General features: G+C 44.4%; 1 protein-coding gene across 3 annotated transcripts; it reads right to left on the reverse strand.

The window, feature by feature from the left end:
• Positions 1 to 115: 115 nt before the first annotated feature.
• hspa12b (heat shock protein 12B) lies at positions 116 to 25,163 on the reverse strand. 3 transcript variants are annotated; one of them, XM_030075829.1, is made up of 16 exons: positions 24,745 to 25,163; positions 23,718 to 24,108; positions 20,360 to 20,442; positions 16,508 to 16,571; positions 15,552 to 15,634; positions 14,320 to 14,444; positions 13,889 to 14,075; positions 13,619 to 13,723; positions 12,591 to 12,707; positions 10,714 to 10,891; positions 6,146 to 6,232; positions 4,221 to 4,325; positions 3,872 to 4,130; positions 3,636 to 3,739; positions 3,051 to 3,241; positions 116 to 2,212 (listed from the first exon to the last, which is right to left on the reverse strand). In XM_030075829.1, the coding sequence occupies exons 2-16, from the start codon at positions 23,875 to 23,877 to the stop codon at positions 1,745 to 1,747; spliced, it is 2,316 nt and encodes a 771-aa protein (XP_029931689.1). In that variant the 5' UTR covers positions 23,878 to 24,108; positions 24,745 to 25,163; the 3' UTR covers positions 116 to 1,744. The 3 variants fall into 3 exon arrangements, with proteins under 3 accessions (XP_029931689.1, XP_029931690.1, XP_029931691.1); XM_030075830.1 differs by lacking the exon at positions 24,745 to 25,163 and having other exon boundaries at positions 23,718 to 24,549; XM_030075831.1 differs by lacking the exons at positions 23,718 to 24,108; positions 24,745 to 25,163 and having other exon boundaries at positions 20,360 to 20,779.
• Between the last annotated feature and the right edge of the window lie 574 nt (positions 25,164 to 25,737).

The following is a 25,737-nucleotide window of genomic DNA, read 5'->3' on the forward strand; positions in this document are numbered from 1 at the left end:
CCTATTTTATATTGATGTCTTGGTAAGACCTCTGATTGGTGAAACAAACCTTGCAGACTTAATTGTAAATGAACTAGGAGGGGAAAAAGGTCATGAAAGGTGCAGACACACTACATATGTCAGCAAAGTGCAACTTTAATATGGTACAATGGTTGGCAGCTTTAGACAGAAACATGGATACAGTATATTACAGCATACATAACCGTGAACTAGGCTAGAGAGTGATACATTGAGTTTTTCTGTCTAAAATAAGTTTTCTATGACAAGATAGACTATTTACTACATTTACAACAGCTGGACATCAGAGCTTGACATTCATGCTCAACTAGCAGGACATCACTCCAGTCCTGCTCAGATTTGTGTAGTCAAAAATACCAAGGTGTAAATATTGAAATTTTAAGTCAAGCTTTTCAACTCTTACATACAACATGAACATACTTTAATGTTACATCATACACTGTTAGTTGATGTGAGATCAAAGATAGCTGCTTTCATAACTGTACTTCAAAACATACTGTACATATTATTCCTGAAAAGGTTTAAATAAGGTAACCAAATCGGGTTAAAATATTGATTGCAAGTGATTTTACGATTGAACCTAGACTTATACTGTGTCAGCTGGTAGATAATTTGGACAAATGGGAAGACATTCAAAAGTAGTTCACTCTGTTTTATGGGGTGGCTTTCTTTGTAGATTTCTGTGCTATCTAGATTTGGTATACCCCACCCAACCTAACTCTAACCCTAAACACAAACCTAGAAATGTGTAAGAGAAACATTGAGCAAATTATGCACTGATTTCTTTCTGATGCTATTTCACGCCAGAGCCATACTGGGTTAAGACTTTAGAGGTATCCACAGAGAGTTTATATTTCCAGAAGCTTGTTCAGCTGGTAGTTCAGTCTTTAAGCCACTAGGTGGAGCTGAATCGTAACCGTACTTAGATGAACAGAAACCAGAGAAACACTAGCTGCTGCACAGGTGGTAGTAACAACACGTCATGAATGCATGGTGAGATAGGATTTAAAATGAAGTATCAACCCAGATCTTTGGGATAATGGATTTAATCACAGCACAGAACATGAGAGATTCTCAGTCTAAGTGGTGTATTTATGTGTGGAATCTCTTAAAGGTTACGTGTTCGAGACAAACCGGAGACTCTGAAGTGTAAATACCCCTTGGCTGGGATAGTTGCTAGAGGGCTCGGTTCGCATGAAAGATTTGAATCCTGTTTCCAATTTGCATTAGGGTTCACGGAGTTCATCAGAGTATTTTTAAGTTCTTAATATTTTCTTGGCAGGGAAAGCTTCTGACAGCATATAGATGGTATGACGTGACGAACTCCACTGACACCAATCGTGTGATAAACTCTCTCTTGTGGTGAAGTGACTTGTTCTGTTACAGGGATTGGAGCGAGGACACCCTGCTTGTTCAAGTGGTTAAGGTTACACTGATAGAGTTTGAACTTCTGAGGAATATGCATGTTTGAAGACATCAAGAGAGTTGGGAAAAAAATGTTCCTATCATGTTCTTATTCTACCCTGCCAAAGAGTAAATGCAAAAACATCTGAATTCCAGGAAGTGAACTGTCCTAGGGAAGGAATTCCCTTTGAAAATACAAAGCTCCCATTCTTGACAAAAAGATCTAGGGCCTTTTTCCCTTATATCAATTTTCAATGTCGTTCTGAGCACATCCCCGGAATCAGATCGTTCTGTTTGATTAATGCTTATGTCCGCTTCCACCTCAGTTGGACAGGAAGTCTATGGAAGCTCGAACGGACCGGTTGGACATGACGTCTACGGCCATGACTTTGATCTCTGTATCTCCAAACTGCATGGTCGCTCTGATCTCCCTCCTCTCCACTCCTCCTGCTCCTCCCACTGCTCCCGGTACCGGTAAAGGTTCTGGTAGGTCCAGGGTTATCGTCCCGCACTTCCTGACTCCAGGGTCAGAGATGTATGTGACGTCATCCGTTGCGCTGCAGTAGATATTGATGATGATTTTCCGCTGGCCAAGACGAGCTGGCGTGTAGCTCCGCCTCACGACCTCACCAAGCGCCACTGATTGGTCAACGGAGACGAAGCGGTCGAGGATGTCGGTGCACCATTCGCGGCCATCTTTGATGAGGAGTTTGTTGTGTGGATGGCGTCCCTCAACGAAGCGATTCAGAACGCCTACGCCGTAGGTGAGGGGGCATCGACGGACTCGAACCTGTGGAAAAAAGATCCGTAAGATTCTATCTCACCGGTATTCAAGACTAGAGATTTTCAAACTATTTGATGTCAGGGAACCCCAAGTAGTTTTTGGACCATGGGCCTAGACGTACACTGATTGTATCTGTAATATTGCAATTGGTGCCGATCCAGCTCCCAAGAACCCATATTTGAATTGGCAAAAGAGGCTGCCCTGACATCAATAGACGACTTTAATGACCTGCAGTTTAGCACAACATAACTTTTCTGGCAGGAAGACAAATGTCTCCGAGCGTGTGAAAATGCTTAAATGCTGCGGGTGGTGAAGCTGATTGGCACCGCTATTGCTTAGAAGAGGAACCACAGCTATGCAGGCTACCCGCCAGTCTGTTTCATTACATTTAACTGTTCTATGTCTGACAGCATTTTCTGCACAAGCTGGTTTTTAGAGTCTGTCAAGTTTGGCACGTGTGAACAAAACAATGGAAGGTTATATATGATCACATGAATGCATAAAAGCAAATATTTGTCCCTTTAATTATTTCTTAATGTGCAAGAACTTGGGTAAATACCAAAAAAAGGTATCAGTGCACTTCAATATGAACCCTCTATTTGACAATAATTTCATTCCAGATGCCCTAGTATGAGATGATCTTTGTTGTAAATCCATAATGTAGGAGGGGAAATAAAATAGAGTGAAACATCTAATCTCATCACTCATTGTACACTCACTTCTAGTGCTAACTTCAAGTGATCAAAATAAAAGAAAAGACCTCCAAACCACAGTTTGCAATGGAACCTGAAACTCTCTGAGAGACCCATCGTCCCAGGGCGGACAGATACTCGCGTGTCCTCACCACTGTGGGATCCAGCCCGAAAAGCACCGCTCCCTTCAGGATGGTCAGACCGACGTCCTGGGGGATGATGATGCGGCACGTCCGCCCCAGTGCATTCTGGACTGCTCTCTGCAGCATGGGCGACTCGGCGAAACCCCCGACCAGGAAGAGGAAACGCACGCCGCGCACCTCCGGCTTCGCCATCAGCTCCTCTGTCAGGGCAGGAGAGGAGAGAGGGAGAGGAGAAGGAAAAATGATATGTGCTTTCACTCAAATACACATGATCTAAGTGGAAAGTTAGGGGAGGGGAACGACTGAATGGAGATAGGAGAGGGAGACTGAATTGGAGGAAAGTTAAGTATTGATTTCTATTGATACTGACGGCCAGCTGTGATTGGTTTTTCCTCTATTCCTTTGCTATAATGAAAACTCTTCCTTGTCCATCAACCCTGTAGTTTATTTGGCATTGGGTTTGATGGATTATGCATCTGTGTGTATGTATGCATGAACATGTATGTGTGTCAACATCAGTTTTTACATGTCAGTATCTGGAAATTTAAATATATAACTTTCTTGCCTGTGTGTGTGTGTGTGTGCGCGCCTCACCGATGTGCTTGACAATGTTGCTGATTGTGGGCTGGAAGAGCTCGTTCATGGCCTCCTGAGTCAACCGCAACATTCCCTGGGACGACCACTTCACTATGTTCATACTGACACACACACACACAAATACACTCATTTTTCAGCAGATACACCAAAATGACTTCTTCCTTCACCATGCTCCCATTCTCTCTCTCTCTCTGTACCCTCCCACACACACACCTCCGGCGTCACACACTCACTTGCTCCTCCTCAGCGCGGTCTCCACGCTCTGCCCCCTGTGTCTCTTGTAGTAGTCGATGAAGGAGAAGGGCAGGGAGATGTTGAGGGCGTTGGCTCTGCCCGGCGTGGCCGTCCTCTTGCGGGCCTCGAAGGCGATGGTGAGGTCCACCCAGGCCGCCGGGCGCTTGGCCTTGAAGCTCTGGATGAAGTCCTCGCCGAAGATCTGGCACAGCATGGCTTCAAAGGCCAGGTCCACACCCACGGCACCATAGGGACCGCCTGAGAGGAAGATGATTCCACATGAAAACAGCTCCGATTATTTTTATTGTTATTATATTTTAGCCTTACAGAGTGTGAAAGGCATCATACCTGAAGCCTTGTAGAGCTCCTTCAGTGTTCCCTGTGGCTGCTCTATCTGATGGACAGTCAGATCCACTGTTCCTCCTCCACAGTCTGCCACAATGTACCTGTCACCTACACGCAGGAGAACACACACACACACACACACACACACACACACACACACACACACACACACACACACACACACACACAATTTGTTAACCATTCTTGCCATGACCCTATGTAGGCTTTACTTCCAGGCAACACACACTCAAACATGCACAATTTAAAGGTACACTGCATTTCAACACCATAATAACAATAATAACACCACAGTTTAGTTTTAGTTTAGTTTTTATTAGTTTCAGTGTTAGTTTTCTTTTTTGTAAGATGGGGTGTTTGTTAGGATGAGATTCAAAAAGGTCAGAGAAACTGTTGTGCAATAAAAACATTTACAAAAATGGTACAAAATAAATTGACAAAGGCAAAAGTTAAAGACATTTTCTCTGGAATTTTAGTTTATTTCAGTTATTTTGCAAACACACAATATAGTTTCACTTTAGTTATTGATAATAACTGTGATTGAGTCTACATGGATCTCATCGTTGGACTGACTCATTGATAGATTATGTGCTTATTTCACATTTTATGTCGGCCCTCCCAATGCAATTTTTCAAAGTGCGCCTTTAAAACCTATCCACATCCGGAAAAGGTTTTGCTTTTACACCCAATTGGTTTTTGAGGAATTTTAAAAAACTGAACTTGAACTTGGAGTTTGGATCCAGGGTCATGAAACATTTCCTACATGTACAAGATAACGGAAGCAGGCGAGAGCAGTAAGAACTTGTTGTTTTTTTCTGAAACTGTCAGAGGAAACTGTGGCTGATAATGAGCTACATGTCTTCATTTTGTGGAATGCCAGATTATCATGTTCCTGGGTTGTTTGTATGTATGTATGTGTGTGTGTGTGTGTGTGTGTGTGTGTGTGTGTTGTCCCCCTTGAAAACATCCAGCCAGCAGCCTCCCAAACATAAACAACCTCCAGGCATTGGTGGTAGCTGTGTGTGTGTGTGTGTGTGTGTGTGTGTGTGTGTGCGTTCATGTTTGACTTGCGTGTGTGTTTATGATATCTCAAGTGATAAGCGCTGGTCTTGGCTGAGTTCCCCTGAGTTTGCGTTCAACTGGGCCTGACCACACCCTAACAACGAGAGAGAGAGAGGGAGAGAGAGAGAGAGAAAGAGAGAGAGAGAGAGAGAGAGAGAGAGAGAGAGAGAGAGAGAGAGAGAGAGAGAGAGAGACATAAAAAGGAGAAGAAGAGCAAAAAAGTGAAGCCAGAGGGAGATAGAAATCCGGGAGAGAACAAGAAGAAAGGAAGAGGGTTTCTTTCCCTTTGGTTTATTTACAGTGAAGAGGCAGTGAGTCCCATGGGCTGGGTCCTTCCTGTGTGCATGTGTGTGTGTGTGTGTGTGTGTGTGTGTGTGTGTGCCAGGGACACAAAAGGTCAGCAGGGGCACGTGGCTCCTCAGATTGTTGTCATGGCTGAACAGAGAGAAAAGCCTTTAACCATCTCTGTTTAGAAGAGACAGGGTTTCATGGCACTGAGGCTGCTGACGATTTAACAACCGGGCTGAAAGTGGAAAAATGTTGGTGGAGTCGGTGCGTTGTGGCGGTTTGTGCTTGGTGTGTGAAAGCTGGACATGAGTTGTTTTCTTGCGGACAGTGTTAACCGCTGGAGCCAGATGTTAGGTTTACAGAAACACAAAGAGAGAAAGCAGCTAAGAAGAGGTTCTGTTTGAGAGTGAGGAGTGAACACATGAACGAGAGTGAGTGTGTCTGCTTCCCACAGTGGGCCTTCTGAGGTTAAAGGTCAGAATCATCAATATCTCAGACGGGTGTGCTCTCTCATTCACACACACACACACACACACACACAAATACACAAACAGCCTTACCGGTCTGCATCTCTGACCACAACTCGCCGGTCCCACTCTCTACCAGGAAGGTCCTGCTGTGTCTGGATCGTCTCAGCTGCTCCCGCGCTGTAACGCACACACACACACACACACACACACACACACACACACACACACACACACACACACACACACACACACACACACACACACACACACAGAGTATACTTTACTTTATAATTCTAATTACTTTATAATTTCAGCAGATTTCTGGCTCATTTATGTCATTAATTTGACATGGAGGGGTGTAACAGACACTGGGATGGAATATATGGAGGAAACCTGTTGATTTATTTTTATGTAAAAAATCATTTCAGGTAGGGAGAGAGGTGACATTTCACTTTGCTTTGTTGAGAAGAGTTTGATGGTTTGCATGAAAAATGAGCTGTTAAACTGGCGTGATGACTTCTGATGACGCAAAACAGAGAACAGCCCTTATGATCAGTGGTTTTGATTGACATTTTCATTTGACATCATTTTGGAAATACAGGTCAGTGTACATTATATGAAACTTGTCATTTGAAGATGTTACTGTAACAATGCATAATCAGTGCATTACTATACATACTTCAAACCCTTTCCCAGCATCATACTCTTCACTCTGTTCCAGGTAGTTTCACATATTTTCTGCAGGCTTGGTGTCTTCAGGGAATCACGATTTATTAACATTTTATGCAGGTGTCGTCGGCGTTATTGGCCACAATAGCCCAAAGGACATTTTTCCCGCTGCGAGTACGATAAGCGGGGAGAAATTTCCTGCTTGAGGCAGATTGGCTTTGGCGTCTCTGCATTATTTCCCGCACAAGTTATATCAACTCGAGCGTACATGTTTTTAATTTATATCACCGAGGGCTTGAATGGGTTTCATGAGCCATGGAGTCATGACATTTACCCAGCATTATGAAGGATCATGTAGTTTTTCAGTCCAAGCAAAACAAGGGGAAAAAAAGCACCAAAATGGGAGTCATAATGTTTTTACATGACTGGAGCAATTTGTTGGACCGGGCGAACAATCTCGCATTTCAACTTGCCATCGGTTCTTGACATGTACACGGTCTGACTGGCAGCTATAGGGCTTTGGACGGCGCCCAACAGAAACAGAGAAGGCTCAAACACGGCTGACAGAAACACAAAATACCTGTCGGCCTGTTTGACATAACAGACACACGCACGGCCCCATTCAGGGAGCACATAAAACAAACGGTAATGGCCTTTATCTGAGAAAGATGTGAGAGCAAGAAGCTGCAATAACAAAGAATCTCTCTCTCCCTCTTGATTAAATGGGCTTTTTGGCAAAGCTGTGGCACAGGGGAAGCTGTGGCCTTGATGTAAAAGTGTGTGAGTGTAATAACTGACAGTCTGGAGTGAAGTGTTTGTATAATTTAGGTGAAAGTGTTTTTTTTTTTTTTGTTTTTTTTTTACCAGGTGCCTCAAACCACATGGGAACATGGTGCAGAAGAAAGAGGAAAGAGGGAGGAATGGGATGAAAAATGTGGATTGTGAGTGAAAGAAAGAAAGAAAGAAAGAAAGAAAGAAAGAAAGAAAGAAAGAAAAGGTTATCTACCACTTATTGAGACACAATGACCTGACCTGGATTATTCTGAAAACAAAGTAGCCTTCGAGTTGCTCTAAAGCTGAATGCATATGGGCCATGGATGATGCAGAAGGTAAATGCCTGTGTGTGTGTGTGAGTGTGTGTGTGTGTGTGTGCGCAAGTGCATAGTAAATTAAGCTGCAAAAAGAATAACACAGTCACATGCCTTTATTTCAGCCGTGTGTGTACGGGGTGATAAGTGGAACCCAAATCTGGAAGCCATTTACATGAAACAGCACAAAAGAAAAGAAAATTTGTATGTGTGTGTGTGTGTCTGTGTCTGTGAGTGTGTGGGTGTGTGTACATGTGTGTGTGTGTGTGTGTGTGTGTGTTAATGACTCCCCAGTGCTATCTTTGGAGGAGAAATGAGGTGGAAGAAACGCTAAAGATAGTAAAAACCACGACCGTGATGCCAAGTGTGTGTGTGTGTGTGTGTTTATGTGCGAGCGAGTGTGTAGAGAGTCGTTGCAAAGTGCAGGACCTTGCAAAAGAAAGTTGGAACGAGAGAGAGAGAGAGAGAGAGAGAAAGAAAGGGAGAGAGAGAATACTCAGACCGCATTAGAAAGAGAGAAGAAAGCGAGAAAAAATTAGAGCGAGCGAGCAACAGAAAGACAGAGAGAGAGAGAGAGAGAATGACAGGCCAGGAGGGGGTGAGATCATGATCTCACTGCACCTTGTTCCAATTACAATATCCTGTGTTTTGTGTGTGTGTGCGTGTATGAAAGTCCTTTGTGTGTGCCAGCAGCTTCATATGTATAAGTGGGCCTGTGCAGAGTTTTTGTGCTGCATGTTCGCCTGCTGAATTATGCATCCCTCTCTTTTCCAGCCTCAACTTGCTCTTTGTTCTTCGGCCCTTCCAAGGTTTTGCGGCGTTTTCCTCCGGACCATCGCAGGCACAAACGCCAGATTTTGGCAAAGCTTTACTGTAAAAATGCCGGGGAATTAACAACGACTTCTATCTGTTTTAACCTGTGATCCAACCTGCAGGTCAAAAGGCACATGTGCACCCAGAAGCTTTCTGATCCGCTCACTGTTGTGCAGCGAGACTTCCACAAAAAAGATACATTTCACATTTACTGCAGAACATTTTTTGAAGTACGTTTCAAGTTATGTAAAAGCTGCAAAAACATATTTCGACACGTTCATTCAAAACATCTGGCAACTAGAAATATGCTGTCCTCCTGTGCACAGTATAAATCGGACTTAATTTATTTAGTGGGATTTGGACGCACTAACTGTGTAAAGAACACACACTGTGTAAAAAAAAGCAATATAGGCTGCAGAGGTCATGTCGTTTGTCTCAAAACTTAGGGATGAAAAAAATCTGTCATTTAGAGGTGAAAACAATGGGATTATCCTAATTCTTTCCAAGTAATTTATGACACTTGGATGTTTATTTGCAAATCTAAAAGAACCTTTCCTCATATTTTCATACATGGTCGATGTGGTCCTTGTAGAAAGAGAGCAGACTGACCCAAGAAACCTGTTACTGCAGCTAACCAGGTATTTTCTATGGCTCGGGAGAAAGATAGAATGGCTCTAATTGTAAATCTATCAGGCAAAGCCCTTAACACAACAGCCTGCTTGGCAGTGTCGACTCTTTGTTAACAAAATAATGATTCCAGTTAGAAAGAGGCAGCGAGCTGAGTGGATCCAGCGCCGCTGAGGGGAAACATGCAGATTGAAACGTCCAGTTCCTAATCACCAGGCTGCAAACGGGATAATGATGTGAAAACAACATGGATTTTCCCCACAGACAAAATGCGTTGGATGTGGAATTCCATATTTGGACAAAGGTTTGGAGTCAACATTACACCAGACTTCTGAGGCCTGTAGTACGTAAAGTAATGGATTTAAATATGCACATAAAATAACGTCATGTTAAGAAGAAAGAAGAAAGAAGGTGCATCCAAACATGTACGTTATACATAGTCTTGCCGCTCATTTTTTCTATTTTTGTTTATTGTTTTTAATTCTACAATCAGTTTTGTGAGCAATGCAGTTTCATTGTCCTTTTTGCAGCCTAAATAAATGCTGCGCTCACAGAAATGCAGCCGCTGCCCGTCACTTTGTGTATTCCTTTAAAGGATTTAGGAATTTGCAGCACTGGAAGCTGCTGGTTGTTTTTGCAAATCTGTGAATGTTGTGTTGTTTTCTTTGCTCTTTGTGTGAATCCTGTGGTCTGGACTGCAGCTCTCCTCTCCCTCTCTCCCTCTCTCCCTCCCTCTCTCTCTTTCTCTCTCTGTCCATCTTTGCCATCTTTCTCTCCCACTAAGTCTGTCTCTCAGTTTCTTTGTCTGTCTGCTTTACACAAAACATATGGCTCCTCCAGAGCTCCTCCAGAGCCATATGTATTGATGCATCCCCCCTGAACCACACACACACACACACACACACACACACACACACACACACACACACACACACACACATCTGAGTCATTTGAGGCAAAACCACGAGTGCTATCTGAACTCAGATCTCTACCCTCAGCTCTTTCTCTCTCTCCCTCTCTCTCTCTCTCTCTCTCTCACACACACACACACACACACACACACACACAAACACACACACCGAGGCATCCCTCACAAAGCCACAATGCCCAAAAGAAATCAAAGCCCAACATTTCCAGGAACACAGTGTGGTTTCATGCTTACGCTAATGACATACAAGAGAGGACACACACAGACAAATACACACACATTTGATTACCCCCTCTCTCTCTCTCTCTCTCTCTCTTTCCTTCCTGCTTGAAGTGTTCAAGTCAGGCTTCAGGTGTTTTCATTCCACTGAAACTGTGGGTGACAAACGATCTCTTCGTAGAGATGCATGCTGGTGCGACCTCGATACTTATATCACATCAGCATTCATGCACACTGGGCAGGTGTGCGCTGAGACTGTGAATTTGACAGTGATTTGAGGCTCTAAATGAAACTTAGCTTGAATTTTAACTCACCTTGTCTGAAGCTGGAGTCAAAGGGGCGGGAGCCGTCAGAATCCAGGCCATTCGTCACTGGCCGCAGGCTGAGGTCAATCACCTGGTGGAGGCGGAGCTTGCGGCAGTAAATAGAGGCAGCTTCTGGCTCGAGAGCGATGAGGAGCTGCTCGGGACAATCTGGAGACACGAGACCGGCCTGCAGAGAGAAAATGAGACAGGGTGTGTGTGTGTGTGTGTGTGTGTGTGTGTGTGTGTGTGTGTGAGAGAGAGAGAGAGAGAGAGAGAGAGAGATTTACTGTGCAGTTCATTATTTATCATAGTCATAGTTATCATTTTTTAAACCATCACCTTACAAAACAAAGCAACAAAGCTAAAATGTGATGTGAATGGATTCGGATGGAAGGCTGGACAAATCATGGAGGTAAAAAAAAAAAAAGTGGAGGAGGGAAAGAAAGAGGACACATGGGGTCATGAGGACACACACACACATATACACACACACACATACACACTGAAGGACAGCTGCACGGCACAAACACGTAGAGGAACATAAACAAAGAGAGAAAGCGGGAGAAGGGAGAAAGTCTGATTCAAGTTGATGTTTCTCCACGGGGATGAAAGAGAGGAGAGGAAATGAAAAGAGGGGATAAAAACGACAGGAGGAGAGGATAATGGGAGGTGACTCTGGCAACAGTCCTGACGGAGTGGAAGCAAAGCTGAAAGAGTAGCTGGGACTTGTTATGTGTCTATGTGTGTGTGTGTGTGTGTGTGTGTGTGTGTGTGTGTGTGTGTGTGTGTGTGTGTGTGTGTGTGTGTGTGTGTGTGCGTGTGTGTGAGTGTGTGTGCGTGTGTGTGAGTGTGTGTGTGTGCGTGTGTGTAGGGCGGGGGTCTGGACTGGACTTCCTGTGTTTGTACGCCGGTCTCCCTCATTGTTCACCCTCCTGATGACATCATCACCAGCAGGAAGCACACACACCCCGACTGCCTCGACTCGGAGCCAGGCCAGGGTGTGTGTGTGTGTGTGTGTGTGTGTGTGTGCGTGTCTGAATGTGTGTGTGAAAGTGTGTGTGTATGATAGAGTGAGCAAATTCTTGTGAGCTTGGGTGAGTGAATGGCAGATGGCAGATAGTGATTCAAAACTTGATCTAGGTGTGTGTGTGTGTGTGTGTGTGTGTGTGAGAGAGAGAGAGAGAGAGCGAGAGAGAGAGAGAGAGCGGGGGAAGTGTAGCATGAGGTAAAAGGTAAAAGGCTCTCACAAAGGTTCCCATGGAAGATTATAAACTGCAATGGGGACACACACACACACACACACACACACACCAGGTTTCTCCTTTCTCATTGATGTGTATTATGATAGGACCCCCTGCATTCCTGTCCATGTACGCACACTTCCTACAAGTCATTGTAATGCAGACAGAAGCCTGAGGAGGGGTGTGTGTGTGTTTTGGGGCTGGGACAGGGTGAGGAGGGCAGACATATTAGGAGAATGGAGGTGAACGTGCAGCATTATGATGTGTGTGTGTGTGTGTGTGTGTGTGTGTGTGTGTGTGACCTTGCATGGGAACATTTATGAGACAGCCATTCACCCTTTTACCTCACGTTTCTACCCTTCCAGCTATTGCACATTCTCTCTGTCTCTCTCTCGCTCACACACACACACACACACACACACACACACGCAAACACACAGAATTACTTCCTATATGCTCAGTGCGAGTGTGTGTATGTGTTTAAAGATTCTTTATAGCCTCAGGAATGATGGGAGAGAGAAAGGAAGGAAGATGTGGAAAAAGGACGATTAGACTATATTGGACCTTTGACAATTCTACTTAAACCTTTAAATATGTATTGATATAATGCTCTATTCATGGATGTGTGTGTGTGTGTGTTGCTACCAGGTACGCGGCCTCTCTCATGAACTGCTTGGCGGGTTGTCTCCAGACGGCAGGGACAGTGATCACCCATCTGATCTCCTCCCCCTCCAGCACCGACGACGACTGGTCCTTCACCTCCTAAAACAGGAGAAATGTAACAAATTTCACGCAGCATCTCGACCCAGTCTGGAGATTTGGCCACATAGATTCTAAAGTTCAATATAATCTCAGTAATATATATATATTTATTTATGAAATATTTTCTGTGATGAAAACAAAACACAACATGGACCACTGCGATGCGGCGATGTGGGAAATAGGAAGTGGTTTATACAATACGGTTACGTTTTTGACTGATTTTTGATTTTGTAAAGATTTAAATATCTTCTCGACAGAGATAATGCATTTGGTCTGTGTGTGTGTCTGCAGCTAATCTTGCAAACTCTTGTGTATATGGGTCTAAAATATTGAGTGTAGCCTACTGTATTATATTTGAATCATACAGTAATTTCACTTGTCACTTGGAAAGCCTTTGGCACTGCAATTAGTGTCCCTCCCTTACAAAACAAAAATATATTACAGTATATTGGAAAATATCATGTGATATATTAGATAATACATTTCCATATATGGGAACTAGTCTTTATATTTTCCAATATATTGCAATAACTGAAATGCGCAATTACTTATGTATTATTCCATATATTCAAATATATTGATGCAATATATATAAAAATATATTGCATTATATATGTTTCACCAACATATTATTCCATGTTTTGCTAAGACATTTTCAAATACATAACATATAAATTTATTGTTATTCCATATAGGTAATATATTGTAATATATTTCATGTAATATATTGGTAAATATATTTTTTTTCCGTAAGGGCTCCCACGTTTTGCTCAGCCCATAAGGTAGCCTAAGGGGCGATAAACCTGGCAGAGAGTGCACTCTTCTAGTTTAGATTAGTATTTTTTAATGTATATATGAAACACTAATAAAAAACGTCATATAATCATCACCATATTTAATATATAATGAACCTTGAGCGCGTGCTCCCTGAAGAAGTGCAGGGCATGGGCGAACACCTCGATGGCCCTGACCCTCTGGCCGTTGACCGCCTCCAGCTCCGTCTCCATGGTGAGGTCCTGCAGCAAACACAGACACAGCTGCTGAAAAACTGCTGCAGGGGAGAATTCAGCTCTGTGCCGCTCGAAGGTGCACCATCATGTGCCATACTGTCTATCACTTTCTCTGAGTGTCACATCCCACCGTCTGAATGTGACTCCTCCCTCCCTCTCTCTGGCTCTTACACTGGCGCTGTGGATCTTCATCTTGAACTTGTCGAAGTAGAGCCAGTGCTGCGCCTCCTCTGGGTCCAGGTCGTGGTAACTGTCCCGGGCCGCAAACCCAAAACTGTGGAACCGCAGCTCAGGAGTCAGCAGCAGACATGTAGGGCTCTTCTGATTGGCCACACCCGGGTCCCCGCCCTCCCAGCGCCTGCAGGGATTGGAGGAGGAAATAAAATCAGCTGGAGATCTGAGGAGTGAAGTGAACAGAAACTAAGAGACACACATACGAATACAACAGAGCAACAGAATGGACTAGAATAGAATGGAAGCCCAAATAACTTCCCTTGGCTGATTGCGAGATCTTGGGTGTATCTTTTCCAAGCATCCTGGGTTCAAACACAGACACACAGACACACACACACACGCACACACACGCACACACACAACCTTACTTCATCATGTGTATGGCCTCTGGGTCCTGTGTGAAGCTGAAAGCGTAGCCGCTGGAGGTTGTCCCAAAGTCTATCGCCACGACAACCAAGAAGGGACATGCCATCTTGGGCCTGAGCTCCACCCTCTGGGAGAGAGAGAGAGAGAGAGAGAGAGAGAGAGAGAGAGAGAGAGAGAGAGAGAGAGAGAGAGAGAGAGAAAGGGAGAGGATCGAAATAATTGCCAAAGATGATAGAGATTAAAGGTGCATCAAGCGAATTACCAAGGAACTCTGTAGATTCAAATGATTAAAAAACATGGAATAAACGCTTCATTAATCAGCGGGTTCGGCCGCTGATGAGAACCACGTAGGCTCAGCCACCACGTTACGTGCTTACTCACGCGCTTTCTCTGTTTTTGTTGGTGGAGTCTGAACGTTCTCGCTTAAATCAAACCATGGCAGTTTTGCATAGCACACGTTTAAGAGTTGAGTGTATATGCATGTGCACTGGCCTTGGCAGGGGTGTATGTGCATGTGCGTGCGTGTGTGTGTGTGTGTGTGTGTGTGTGTGTGTGTGCTCTAGCTGGTACAGACAGGAGCAAAACTCCTCCTCCTCTGACATTCCTGTGTTCATTCATCTCTCACTTGAATCTTTGTACTGCAGCGCTATAAGGAAGAAACAAGTCTTATTATGAGTGACTTGACCATGACTCTTATGAATTTGACAGTGAAGAAATATTGTGATGACATGAATACGCTTGCTGAAATTGGTGGCTGCTGTGCATGGTTTATCCTGGCTAAAACTATATCTTATATCCTATAATATCCTTTTAGCATGAAACTAGACAAGTTCCACAATTGAAACTAAGTACCATTTCAGCTCTGCACACATTTCTCTCTATTGTAATAAAGTCCAAAATGTTTTCTGGCACTAACAGACCCCCCAAAAGACTCCTACAATACTTACTGTTTTCATAATTTCTTGATTTTTTCAGAACTAGTCTACCCACAAGTGCTAATACACATGTTTCTTTGCCACAGGTCGCAGTCGAGGGTTGGCTTCTGTTTTAAATTTAATGTCACGTTAAACTTTAAGTGCAGGTTTGATAGTAAACCACTAATAACACCGAGGAGTGGATGTGGGTGTAGAGGTGCTCTTTAAGAACACTATATAAAGTAGCATAAGTAGAGAGGGGAAAGGGTGTGTGGAAGGAAGGAGTGTCTGTGGAAGTGTGTGTGTGTGTGTGTGGTTACCGGCGAGGGAGAGGGTGTGAGGGGGGCGATGCTGCAGTCATTTCTAGCTGTGGCCGGAGAAGACGGCACTGATAAATTATCACCTGAGAAGAGAAGAAAAGACAAGAGAGAGAGAGAATCAACATGAGAAAAGCAAAAAATGAACGTTAACTGACATCCGGTGGTGGTTATGATTTAACAAGACCTTGGAAAAGCCTTTTAGCAGATTGGAAAAGTCGTTAATCCAACTGGAAGAATGCCACACGTACTCCACCAGCACGTAAAGAGAGGCCAAATAAATGTGTTTGTGTGAAATGATATGAAGGCATGGGAAAACTTTCTTATCACTAGGAAAGAGGCATCAGTGAGCTGTCATCAGCCTCTGATACGTGCGTGCACACACACACACACACACACACACACACACACACACACACACACACACACACACACACGGGTCTGGCTATGTTTGGAATGACTTTCCCATGACAACATTCATCTGTGAAACCCAATCCTAAAAACGAAAAAGTCCTCGTTTAGAAAGGTCTTCCTCATCTTCATTCAGCCTCACAAGAACACACACACACACACACACACACACACACAGAGAGACACTGCAGTTCACTTATGGTGCATAGACAAAAAGTAGAAGCCCAACCCTTCCCAGAAGTCCAACACTCAAATGTTCCTGTTCACTCTGTCCATCTGAGAGCATGTGTGTCTTTTCCAACACCTTATTTATTTTATTTTTTTTTTTCCATCAGAGCCATAGTGTTAATGTGTGCACACACTGGGTCTCCTGATGGTTGGAACAAATAGGAATAGCCAGAATCATATGAGTAATATTCCAGAGTGGGGGGGGGACATGGGAAGGTCAGTCTGTTCACGCTCCAAAAGATAAAGAAGAGCAAGTGAGTCACACTGACCAGGTTGCTATAGTAATTCAGCTTGTGTGTGTGTGTGTGTGTGTGTGTTACCCGGTATCTGCAGGCTGTTGGAGTCTGGCTGCTCTACGTCAGCCATCTTTACAGGAGCCACGGTCTGCAGAGAAACACATCAAAGATCAACGTAAGAGGGGAAACTCGAGTTTCATGCTGAAGTGTGTGAAGTTACCATTTCAGTGAGTTCACTTTCCTCCAACCTGCCCGAGTCTATCACAGTTTGTCCTCTCTTACATCTCCCAGAATGCCTTTTGACAACCGAGGAGAAGGGATGCAGGAGTGTGAATTTGTTGCATTCAGCTGTGGGTCTTGTGTGTAGGTGGAGTGCCTCACAAGAAAAGATGAGTGTTTCCCAAGCAGAAAAGGTGAACATGACACATGTCTGCCTGTAGCTGCATTGCATTCTGGTCATTTGAGACCAGAAGCCTCTTCTGCAGTGGATTCATTTCATATATGGATGTTTAGCGTGCATGCAAAATGTTTTAGACAGATGGGCATTTTTTCTGCGAGCACAATCCATTGCAGCTGCATTATTTCAACATTTCCTCATGTTATCCATGTTTAACCAGTTTATCCACGGGAGGAAAAACAAACAAACACCAAAATGGACCCCAAGATGAATGATGCATCACAATTGCTATAATAGTGTTAGTGTGTGAGTTTTCTGGGGGGGATTTTGCCTTCAAGCAAAGTATTGCCCAACCCAAAATAAATAACCAGCATAACAAACTGAATGCCAAACTTCAACAATCAGCTTTCAAAGTTCACCAGCCAGAGCCGTGGTTTATTGCACTGCACACAATATGCACTCAGCACTGGGCTGAACACGCAGAACGACAATCAAACTTCACACTAAGTGCAGAGATATGACCTAAAGGTGCACCAGGCATAACTACAATCATTTGGATGGCAGGCGTCACAGGCTTGTAATGACATCACTGGCCAAAGCAAAGCTACAAGTCATCATATTCAACATGTTTACGGCAATGCAATAAAATGGAGGAGCTTGTAATGCAAATAAAAGCATGAGGAATTGTTATGATGGCAAAAAAAAAAGAGATGGAGCCACTAGAATCAGCCAGTCGCCAGGAAAAACTGTTGGAATTTTACATTTCTGCAAACCAAGGATAAGGTGAAATGCCACTTTTAAAGTTTAAAGTGGATGAAGCTGGCAGGACAGCGGGTGGCACAGTCAACAGGACTTTGCTTCTGCCAAATCTGCTGGGACTTTAAATCTGTTCAGCAGCCAAATAATAACCAACAACCTCTGAGCTTCCAGCAGCTTCCAGATTGTGCAGCTGCATGGCGGGAAACAACTGGGTGCACAGCCCTCAGGTGTGAGTGTGTGCGTACGTATGAAACCCCTTTTGCTTCCTGAGGTCTTTGTTGTGTAATATGAGCCTGGCCCGAGCCCATCATGATAGACAACAAGACACACTGAGTCTGTTAAAAATAACTGGACGATTCATATCACATCCCCATCTGACACGGTTTATGATCACGAGCACATATCTGCTGGAGAGGCCAGTAATAAAAGACAGCCCGGCCAACAAAATAGAAAAAATATGTACATGAAAAGTGCAGTGTGTTTATCTGTGTGTGTGTGTGTGTGTGTGTGTGTGTGTGTGTGTGTGTGTGTGTGAGGGGAAGAGAGACTCTGTATTGTTGCATTGCATAATCCCTACACACAGAGCTAGCGGTCTCCGTCTTGGGTTTCAAATCCACTGGGTACCACTGTGTGTATGTCTTCCTGTATATGCATCTCCTGTGTGTGTGTGTGTGTGTGTGTGTGTGTTTGTGTGTGCATTAGCTTACAGTGGCTTGAGTGTGTGTGTGCATGCATGAGCATACATAAGATTAAATGTATGTGTGTCCATGTTTGCACAGATGTCTGTATTTGCATCTGTGTGCCCCTGAGAGAGCATGAGTGTGTGTGTGAGTGTGTGCAAGTGTGTGTGTGTGTGTGTGTGTGTGTGTGTATTGGGTTGCAGTGCTGGGAATCATTGGATCAGTCAGTGTGCGATGTGAGCCCCACTCCAAGAACAAACTAAACAGATGACTGCAATGAAACAAAGATGTGTTTGTTTGACTCTCTCTCTCCTTCTGTGTGTGTGTGTGTGTGTGTGTGAAAGAGAGAGAGAGAGAGAGAGAGAGAGAGAGAGAGAGAGAGAGAGGAGAGCGAGAGAGAGAGAGAGAGAGAGAGAAGGTGCCCAGGTCCATGCATGTATTCAAGTGTGTGTTTTCCTGAAATGCTCTGATATTGTGTGTTTTTGTGCTTGTGCGTGTGTGTGTGACACTGGATTCCCTTTCCCATGGCTCTCCTCGTGAATTGATGATAAAACCAGAGAGAGAGAAAGAGAGGGGAGAGAGAGAGAGAGAGAGAGAGAGAGAGGATGAAACCTCAAGTTGATTGTCACTCTTTCCCCTTTCTCTCTCTTCCTTACACACATTCTCGTCTTTTCTTTTTTTTTTCTGCTCACTCATTCTACACACACTCTTCCTTTTCACTGGTAATGAGAGCTCACCCTCTCTCTTTCTCAGAGGCCACTCACACTGGCAAGTTTGATCCGCGCCCAAGCACGATTGCCCTTAAAATCCGGATTCTTTGACCAGTGTGATCGCTCCGTATCGTGCTTGAATACAGTACACTTCCCCCGCTCTGGCACGGTTGGAAGGGGTGTGCTTCTGCACGGTACGGGCGCGTACACGAGCACATGCACGGTCACGCACGCAGTGCGCGGATGTAAATCATGCAACTTTCCTCCTGCCTCTGCAAAATTGTTTAATGTGCGCAGCGCGATTACCGGCGAATGGCGGCGTTGCGCAATCAATAATCAACCATGTTGTCTGTGTCACTGTCTGTTGTGCTGCTGCAACCGCGTATAAACAAAAGTCGGTTAATAATGACAGTACAGCAGTCTGTGTGCGGAGATCCGGCAGACCTGGTGCTGGCCGGCACCGCGTCGGCACCAGCCGGCACTGGCCGCGGCACCGCGCAGTGTGCGGTCACCCGGTCACCCGGTCTGCCGGATCTGACAGGTGCCGCTCCGGCTGTCAGTTGGACCTTTCTGAAGAAGGAGGAAGTTACCTCCGAAACTGTCAAGGTAAATAAACATCCCATGTCTGATTAAAAGGACCAAAAACGTTTTTTTAGTTAAAAGGAAGACATGATGTATTTGAACTACATTTATTTATAATGACGTCGGGTCATGCCTGTTGTTGTCGTATTTCAACGTGATGACGTGCACACCGGGGGCAATCGTGCTTGGGCGCGTTTGGGAAATGTGAGTGCAGGCCAGCCGGGGACTGGGGAGGGGGGGATTTTGACTTTAGCACGATACGGGCTCAAACTTGCCAATGTGAGTGGGCCCTCAGACACGCGACAGAGAACAAGCAGGGGATCAGCAGAATAAGCAACTCGACTCCCCAGAGAGAGAGAGAAAGAGAGAGAGAGAGAGAGAGAGAGTTCTTTTAAACATTATGGACAGATTGTGCAACAGTGTACCACTTTTACGCACCATTAACAATACAGCACTCTCTCTCTCTCTCTCTCTCACACACACACACACACACACACCTCCAGCTGCCCCCACCTCCCTTACTCCGAAGTTAAACGGCACATCTTGCAAGTCTTAACAGAGAGAGAACTACAGAAGGAAGTGTCTCTCACAGATTCATTCAGATTTGTGAGACATTATTAGATATAAGAGCTCCCTGCAGTCACGTTTGACACTCTGCAGCTTCATCACTGATAACTAATAGCACGAGCAATATGCCAAAATATAATTCAATAAAGCAACACGCTTTTGTTCTCACAGGCAAAAGAAAAGTGATCCAATTCAAGAAGCCAAGCAAAAGTCAGATTTAAGTTTGTAAATGTTAACTCACCCCTTTTTTTTTTGCTGCAACAACGTTACGCTGCCGTGTTCCTCCACCTCCCCCTGGCTGGAGCACAAAACTCTTCCCAAACTCTGGAATACCACAGTCCGAAGTTTGGAACCCGCCCCCAGGGAGGGCGAGAGAGAGAGAGAGAGAGAGAGAGAGGGAGAGAGAGAGAGAGAGAGAGATGAGGAGGGGTGGGGTGCAGATCGGGCGTAAGAGGATGCTTTTCGAGGAATCCCTCGATGGGAATGTTGAGCCACCTGGTTGGCTTGCAGAGAACTTCCCAAAAAAAAAAAAAAAAAAAATCTGAATTCCCTGGCTCAAAAGAGACAAGGAAAAGGGCTGAGAGAGACGACGGATTGGATGGAGAAGTGAGCAAGAGGCTAGAGGAACTACTTTCTGTGTTCTCAAATTCCACTTTGTGGCTTTCCCCGGTTTTCCCCGCTATTCCCAGTCAAGGTCCGAGGTGGATTTGTGTGTAGTCCTGTCTGTCTCTCTCTCTCTCTCTCAGCCGAGTGCACGGTCTCTCCACTCTGCGGTGGAATGTCAGGGAGAGGAAAGGGGTGACACACACACACACACACACATGCACACGCATACACACACATGCAGCAGGAGTGGGAGGGCTGTGACAGCGCATAGAGGGGGAATACTGGGGGATTTACCTCACTGGGAAATAACTGTGCCTGTGTGTTTGTGTGTGTGCGTGTTGGAGACTAAGGGTGGGGTGTTCTTCATATCCCACTTCAGTCATCTTGCCCTCGCTCTCCCCTCTTCTTCCTCTTCCTCCCACTCCTCCATATCTCTCCTTCCTCCCCTCCTCTTTTTAATTAGCGCTTCCCGTCGTCCTCGTTGCTTCTCCTTTCATCTTGTCCTCTCTCCCATTTCTCTATCGTGCATTCCCTGTCCCACGCTTTTGTCCTTCCTCTCCTCCTGCCCTTTCTCTCTCTCATTTCAACTCTTTCTTTCCTATACACCTGCACCAAACACTTCACGAGATTTATGCACAGGTTCGCAACATGTCCAAGACAAAGGCAGGAAACAATCAGGTGTGCGCGCTCCATCTACATGGGGGGGAAATAAAAGGTTTCATGCAGGTACGACTGAAGAGTCTCATAAAAATACCTCATCCTTCTGCTCTGTTTCTCCCTTTAATGCGTGCTTTCTTGCACATTTCATCTCATTAAGATGATAAATGGTGCAAAAGAAATGCAATGACTCACATAAAAGTTTCATTCCACTTTCATCCAAAATATGAGTAATAGCTCAAACTTTGGATAAATACATTCGGTGCGCTCTTACCCTAAATCTGTAAGTGGTTTAGTATGCCGTGCATGTGTGTGTGTGTGTATTTGTGTGTGTGTGTGTGAGTCTTGGGGGTCCACATCTACACCACAGGGATCTGATTTCTCCTCACTAGAGCTGTGATTGAAAGCATACATTAACCCCCAGTGCTTGCTCTCTCTCTCTCTCTTTCTCTCTCTCTCTCTTGCACACACACACACACACACTTAGACAAGCTGGCCCCACTCCCAATGGACAGAGGAAGTCAGATCTCTGGAGTGAGCGAGAGAAAGGCCCCTGGTATATACACACACATACATACACACACTCAGTCTCCCTGTCCTGTCAGATTTCCAAATCAAATTAGAGTGTGTGTGTGTGTATGTGTGTGTGTGTGTGTGTGTCTGGAAGCCATTACCTGGCATGTCTCCCCTCACTGCCCAAGCACCGAGAGGCCCCATACGGACCCTGCCATCACCTCTCTCTCTCTTTCTGCCATTCTCTTACTCGCTTTACCACCTCTCTCACTGCTCCTGCCTCTTTTCTTGCTCCCTTTGTTTAGCTATTCCTCGCTCTTTTCTTTTGCATCTGTCTCTGTCTTATCTTCTTTATTTCCTCACACATATAGCCCACGTTCATACACTCCCATGTAGTAAAATAATGCATGTATCTGTACTATGAATAATTGGGCATTGAATCACTTACCTTAATTGTTTTGAGTCATGTTTAAGAAGAAAGTTTCCAAATTCTCTGATTCCATCTTGTCAAATGTGATTATTTTATGATTTCTTTATTTGTCAGTGACATTAAACCAAATCTCTTTGGGTTGTGGACTGTTGGCTGAGACAAAACAAGACATTATGTGGAAATTGTGATCAATATTTTTCACTGTTTGCTGAAATTTTATGGACCAAACAACTAATCAATTGATTGAGAAAGTAATTGACAGAATAACTGATAATGAAAATAATTGTTACTGTAGTGTACTGTACTATTAACTCTCTCAGGAGGTTTATCATGGATGAAAATATGGGGACAAGCTTCTCCATCAGCTTTCCTGACCTTTACCATCAGTGATGCAACACTAAAACAGATCCCAGATCACTGTCTTGTAGCAAGTTCACCTTTCAGACAAAGGAGAGCATATAGCACAGGAAGTGATGGAGTCAGGTGACAGGAAGGAACCCCCCGCGGCGTTCCTCTCCTGAATTGCACATTATCTCCGGGACCCCTGGAAGTCCTCGACGGACGGAAACACGCCCATAACACAAATGCACGCACGCCAACACTCAGCCACTGTTCTTCTTCCAAGAGCTTTAAATAGTCCACACAAGCTCAACAGACCCGACTGAGAACCTGTTACTTCCACGCCAGATGGCTTGGTATAGCACCACGCATCAAATATAGCACTAGTGATGCAAAGAGAAAAAAAAAAGCCACATGGCTACAATGCTGGCGCTTTTTGTCAACTCGGGCCTTTTGACACCTGTTTAAACTTCGTCATTCAAAAAAAAAATAAATCAGCATCCATATGCATTATTTGTTCATTTGCAGATGACTAGATTCATCCTACATCAGCGGTTCTCAACCAAACACGGATGCACAGAGTTGTGAATGTATAATAGCCAAAGTGTAGTGCAGCATTAGAGCAAGAACGAAGAGGGGGATGGCATTAGCACAAACATCTACATGCATATGTTTTCTTGAAGGTTTTTAGGACAAAATGTGCAGGGGGAGTGTTTCCATATTCCATGTTCACTGTAGTGCCTGTTAAAATTTAATATATTGCTTACATTGGCTGAGTGTTAACAGCATGTCGGTGGTGAGCATGAGCAGGAGCAGCGGGCCTGATGTATGTGCGTGCAGGAATATCGACTGTGTGCAGGCGTGTGTGCGATAATAAAGGCAACGCTGCACCTTTTGACTGCCTACGTGTGCGCTAACGTGCGAGTTCCTGTTCATGTGCAAGCGCGTGCATGCGAGGGTGTGTCGTATGTTCCAGTTCATGTGTGTGTGTGTGTTTATGAGTATGCGTATTGTGTATGCGTGTGTATGTGTGAGTGGCAGTGGACGAACTTACCGGCACAGTCAGGGGTGGGGACCCAGGGCCACAGGAAAGGCTGGGGCGGAAGATAATACACACACACACACACACACACACACACACACACACACACACACACACACACACACACACACACATTAAACATGACTGCCCTCTGACATAAAGTCTGGGCCATTGTGCAAGAGAAAAGAGAGGGAGAGAGCTACAGAGAGGTACAGGAAGGGAATTTATGATTTATGATTCAATAGCAAACTTGCAGGGAGGAAAATTTACAGCAGAAAGGGACTGAAGGGGGGTGGGGGGTGGGGGTGGGGGAGTCAGAGCAGAATTAGGGAGAGGGGAGAAAGGAATATGGAATGAAAGTGGAATTCCTCCTCTTGTTTCCAACTTGGCTGAACCGACAGGCCTGAGAAGTGCAAAGAGGGAATAAGATACATACGAGTTATAGCCCAGTGCCAGTGTAGGTGTGTGTGTGTGTGTGTGTGTGTGTATGCGCACGTGACATTGTTCCTTTGCATCCCCATAGTGATACATGTGACTCATTTACTAAGCCTCTGCGATGTGAGCCAATTCAAATCAAAATTTGTCTCACCCAGAGACCGAGGCTAATTGGCTTCACCATATGGCAAGCTAGCAGAGACACCAGCCCATAAACACAGTGATGTGCTGTATATGGTTTATGATTCTGTGTGGACATAGCATTTATTTGCATGGTGTGTGTGTGTGTGTGTGTGTGTGTGTCTGCGTGACATCAAGGAGAACCAAGCAATTTGTACTGGGTTTTATGAGCTTCCCATGGAGAGGTATAACAGGTCAGCACAGTGAGGACAAATCAGCTGCAGGCACACAAACACACACACATGCACGCATGCACACACACACATGCGCACACTCACACAACACACACAGATTTGAGCTGACACACAGCCACCCTTGGGGACCATCTGCTGTTGTAGAACATTATTACTAATTTAATGTCCTCATCTCTCTCTCTCTCTCTCCCACACAGACATAATGCACACATACACACACGCATACACACCTCTTGCATCCACTCGAGACAATGCAGAAATGGCATGCTGGAAATCCATTACCGTGAGGATTTACCATGACTCCTCGGACCTGTGATGCTGTCATACTGAAGGGGCTGCCAAAGCCAAACCTCCTCGTCACTGGATACATCCCCACATATCAAATCAAGGTCACGGTCCCAAGTTAATGCAGTCAAGATTCAAGAGATTTATCTATCACATGCATAACTGTACATACACAACAGCAGTGAAATAGAATTGCAACAACTCAGACAACAGTGCAAATAGCAAACATAAAGATGCAACAACTATAGCTAAGTTACAGAAAAAAGTAAAGGCATTAACAGTGTTTTAATGATATAAGGTATATCTAGTGAATAATGGCAGAATATCACAGAAACTATATATATGTAATAAAAATAAAAGAATAAAATACGTAAAAAAAAAAAAAGGGTGCCGTGTGTAAACAAAAAGGTGCTGAGCAGCAAAACTTATTTTATATTATTCTAAAGTATAGAATAATACACACTCCTCTCTGCTCCAAAATCACTGTGTTACAGGCGCCCTCCTCTGTGTTTGAGGGGTAATACATCTTTTTATTTTAAGCGGAGTGAGGGTGTCCATCCTCTTTCAACTGATTTGTACTGAGCTCACCAAACACAGGACCACCCAAAAGACTGTCACAGTCAATCAAGGTGAGAAAGCTGGAATCCTGAAATGGTTTCCCCTGCCAACTCCTTTGATTTTACCTGATTTTTAAGGGGAAAAAACAGACTGCAGAAGTATTTTGAGGCCATGGGACAAATTTGATTGGGTGCAAATAGAGGATGCAAATCATTGTCAGAAAAGTGGAAGCTAAACTGATCATGAGGCATGGTTTAAATTATCAGGTGCCTCTTATGAGCATGGGGCTGTAAGCTTGTGGAACTGGCCAAAGGACATGTTGAAAGATGTTTTATTGTTTATAGTATGTCAGTATCTTTATTATATTTAGAATTAGAAGA

The sequence above is a fragment of the Myripristis murdjan genome, chromosome 18 (genome assembly GCF_902150065.1).
Source record: "Myripristis murdjan chromosome 18, fMyrMur1.1, whole genome shotgun sequence".
In the NCBI taxonomy this organism is placed as follows: domain Eukaryota; kingdom Metazoa; phylum Chordata; class Actinopteri; order Holocentriformes; family Holocentridae; genus Myripristis; species Myripristis murdjan.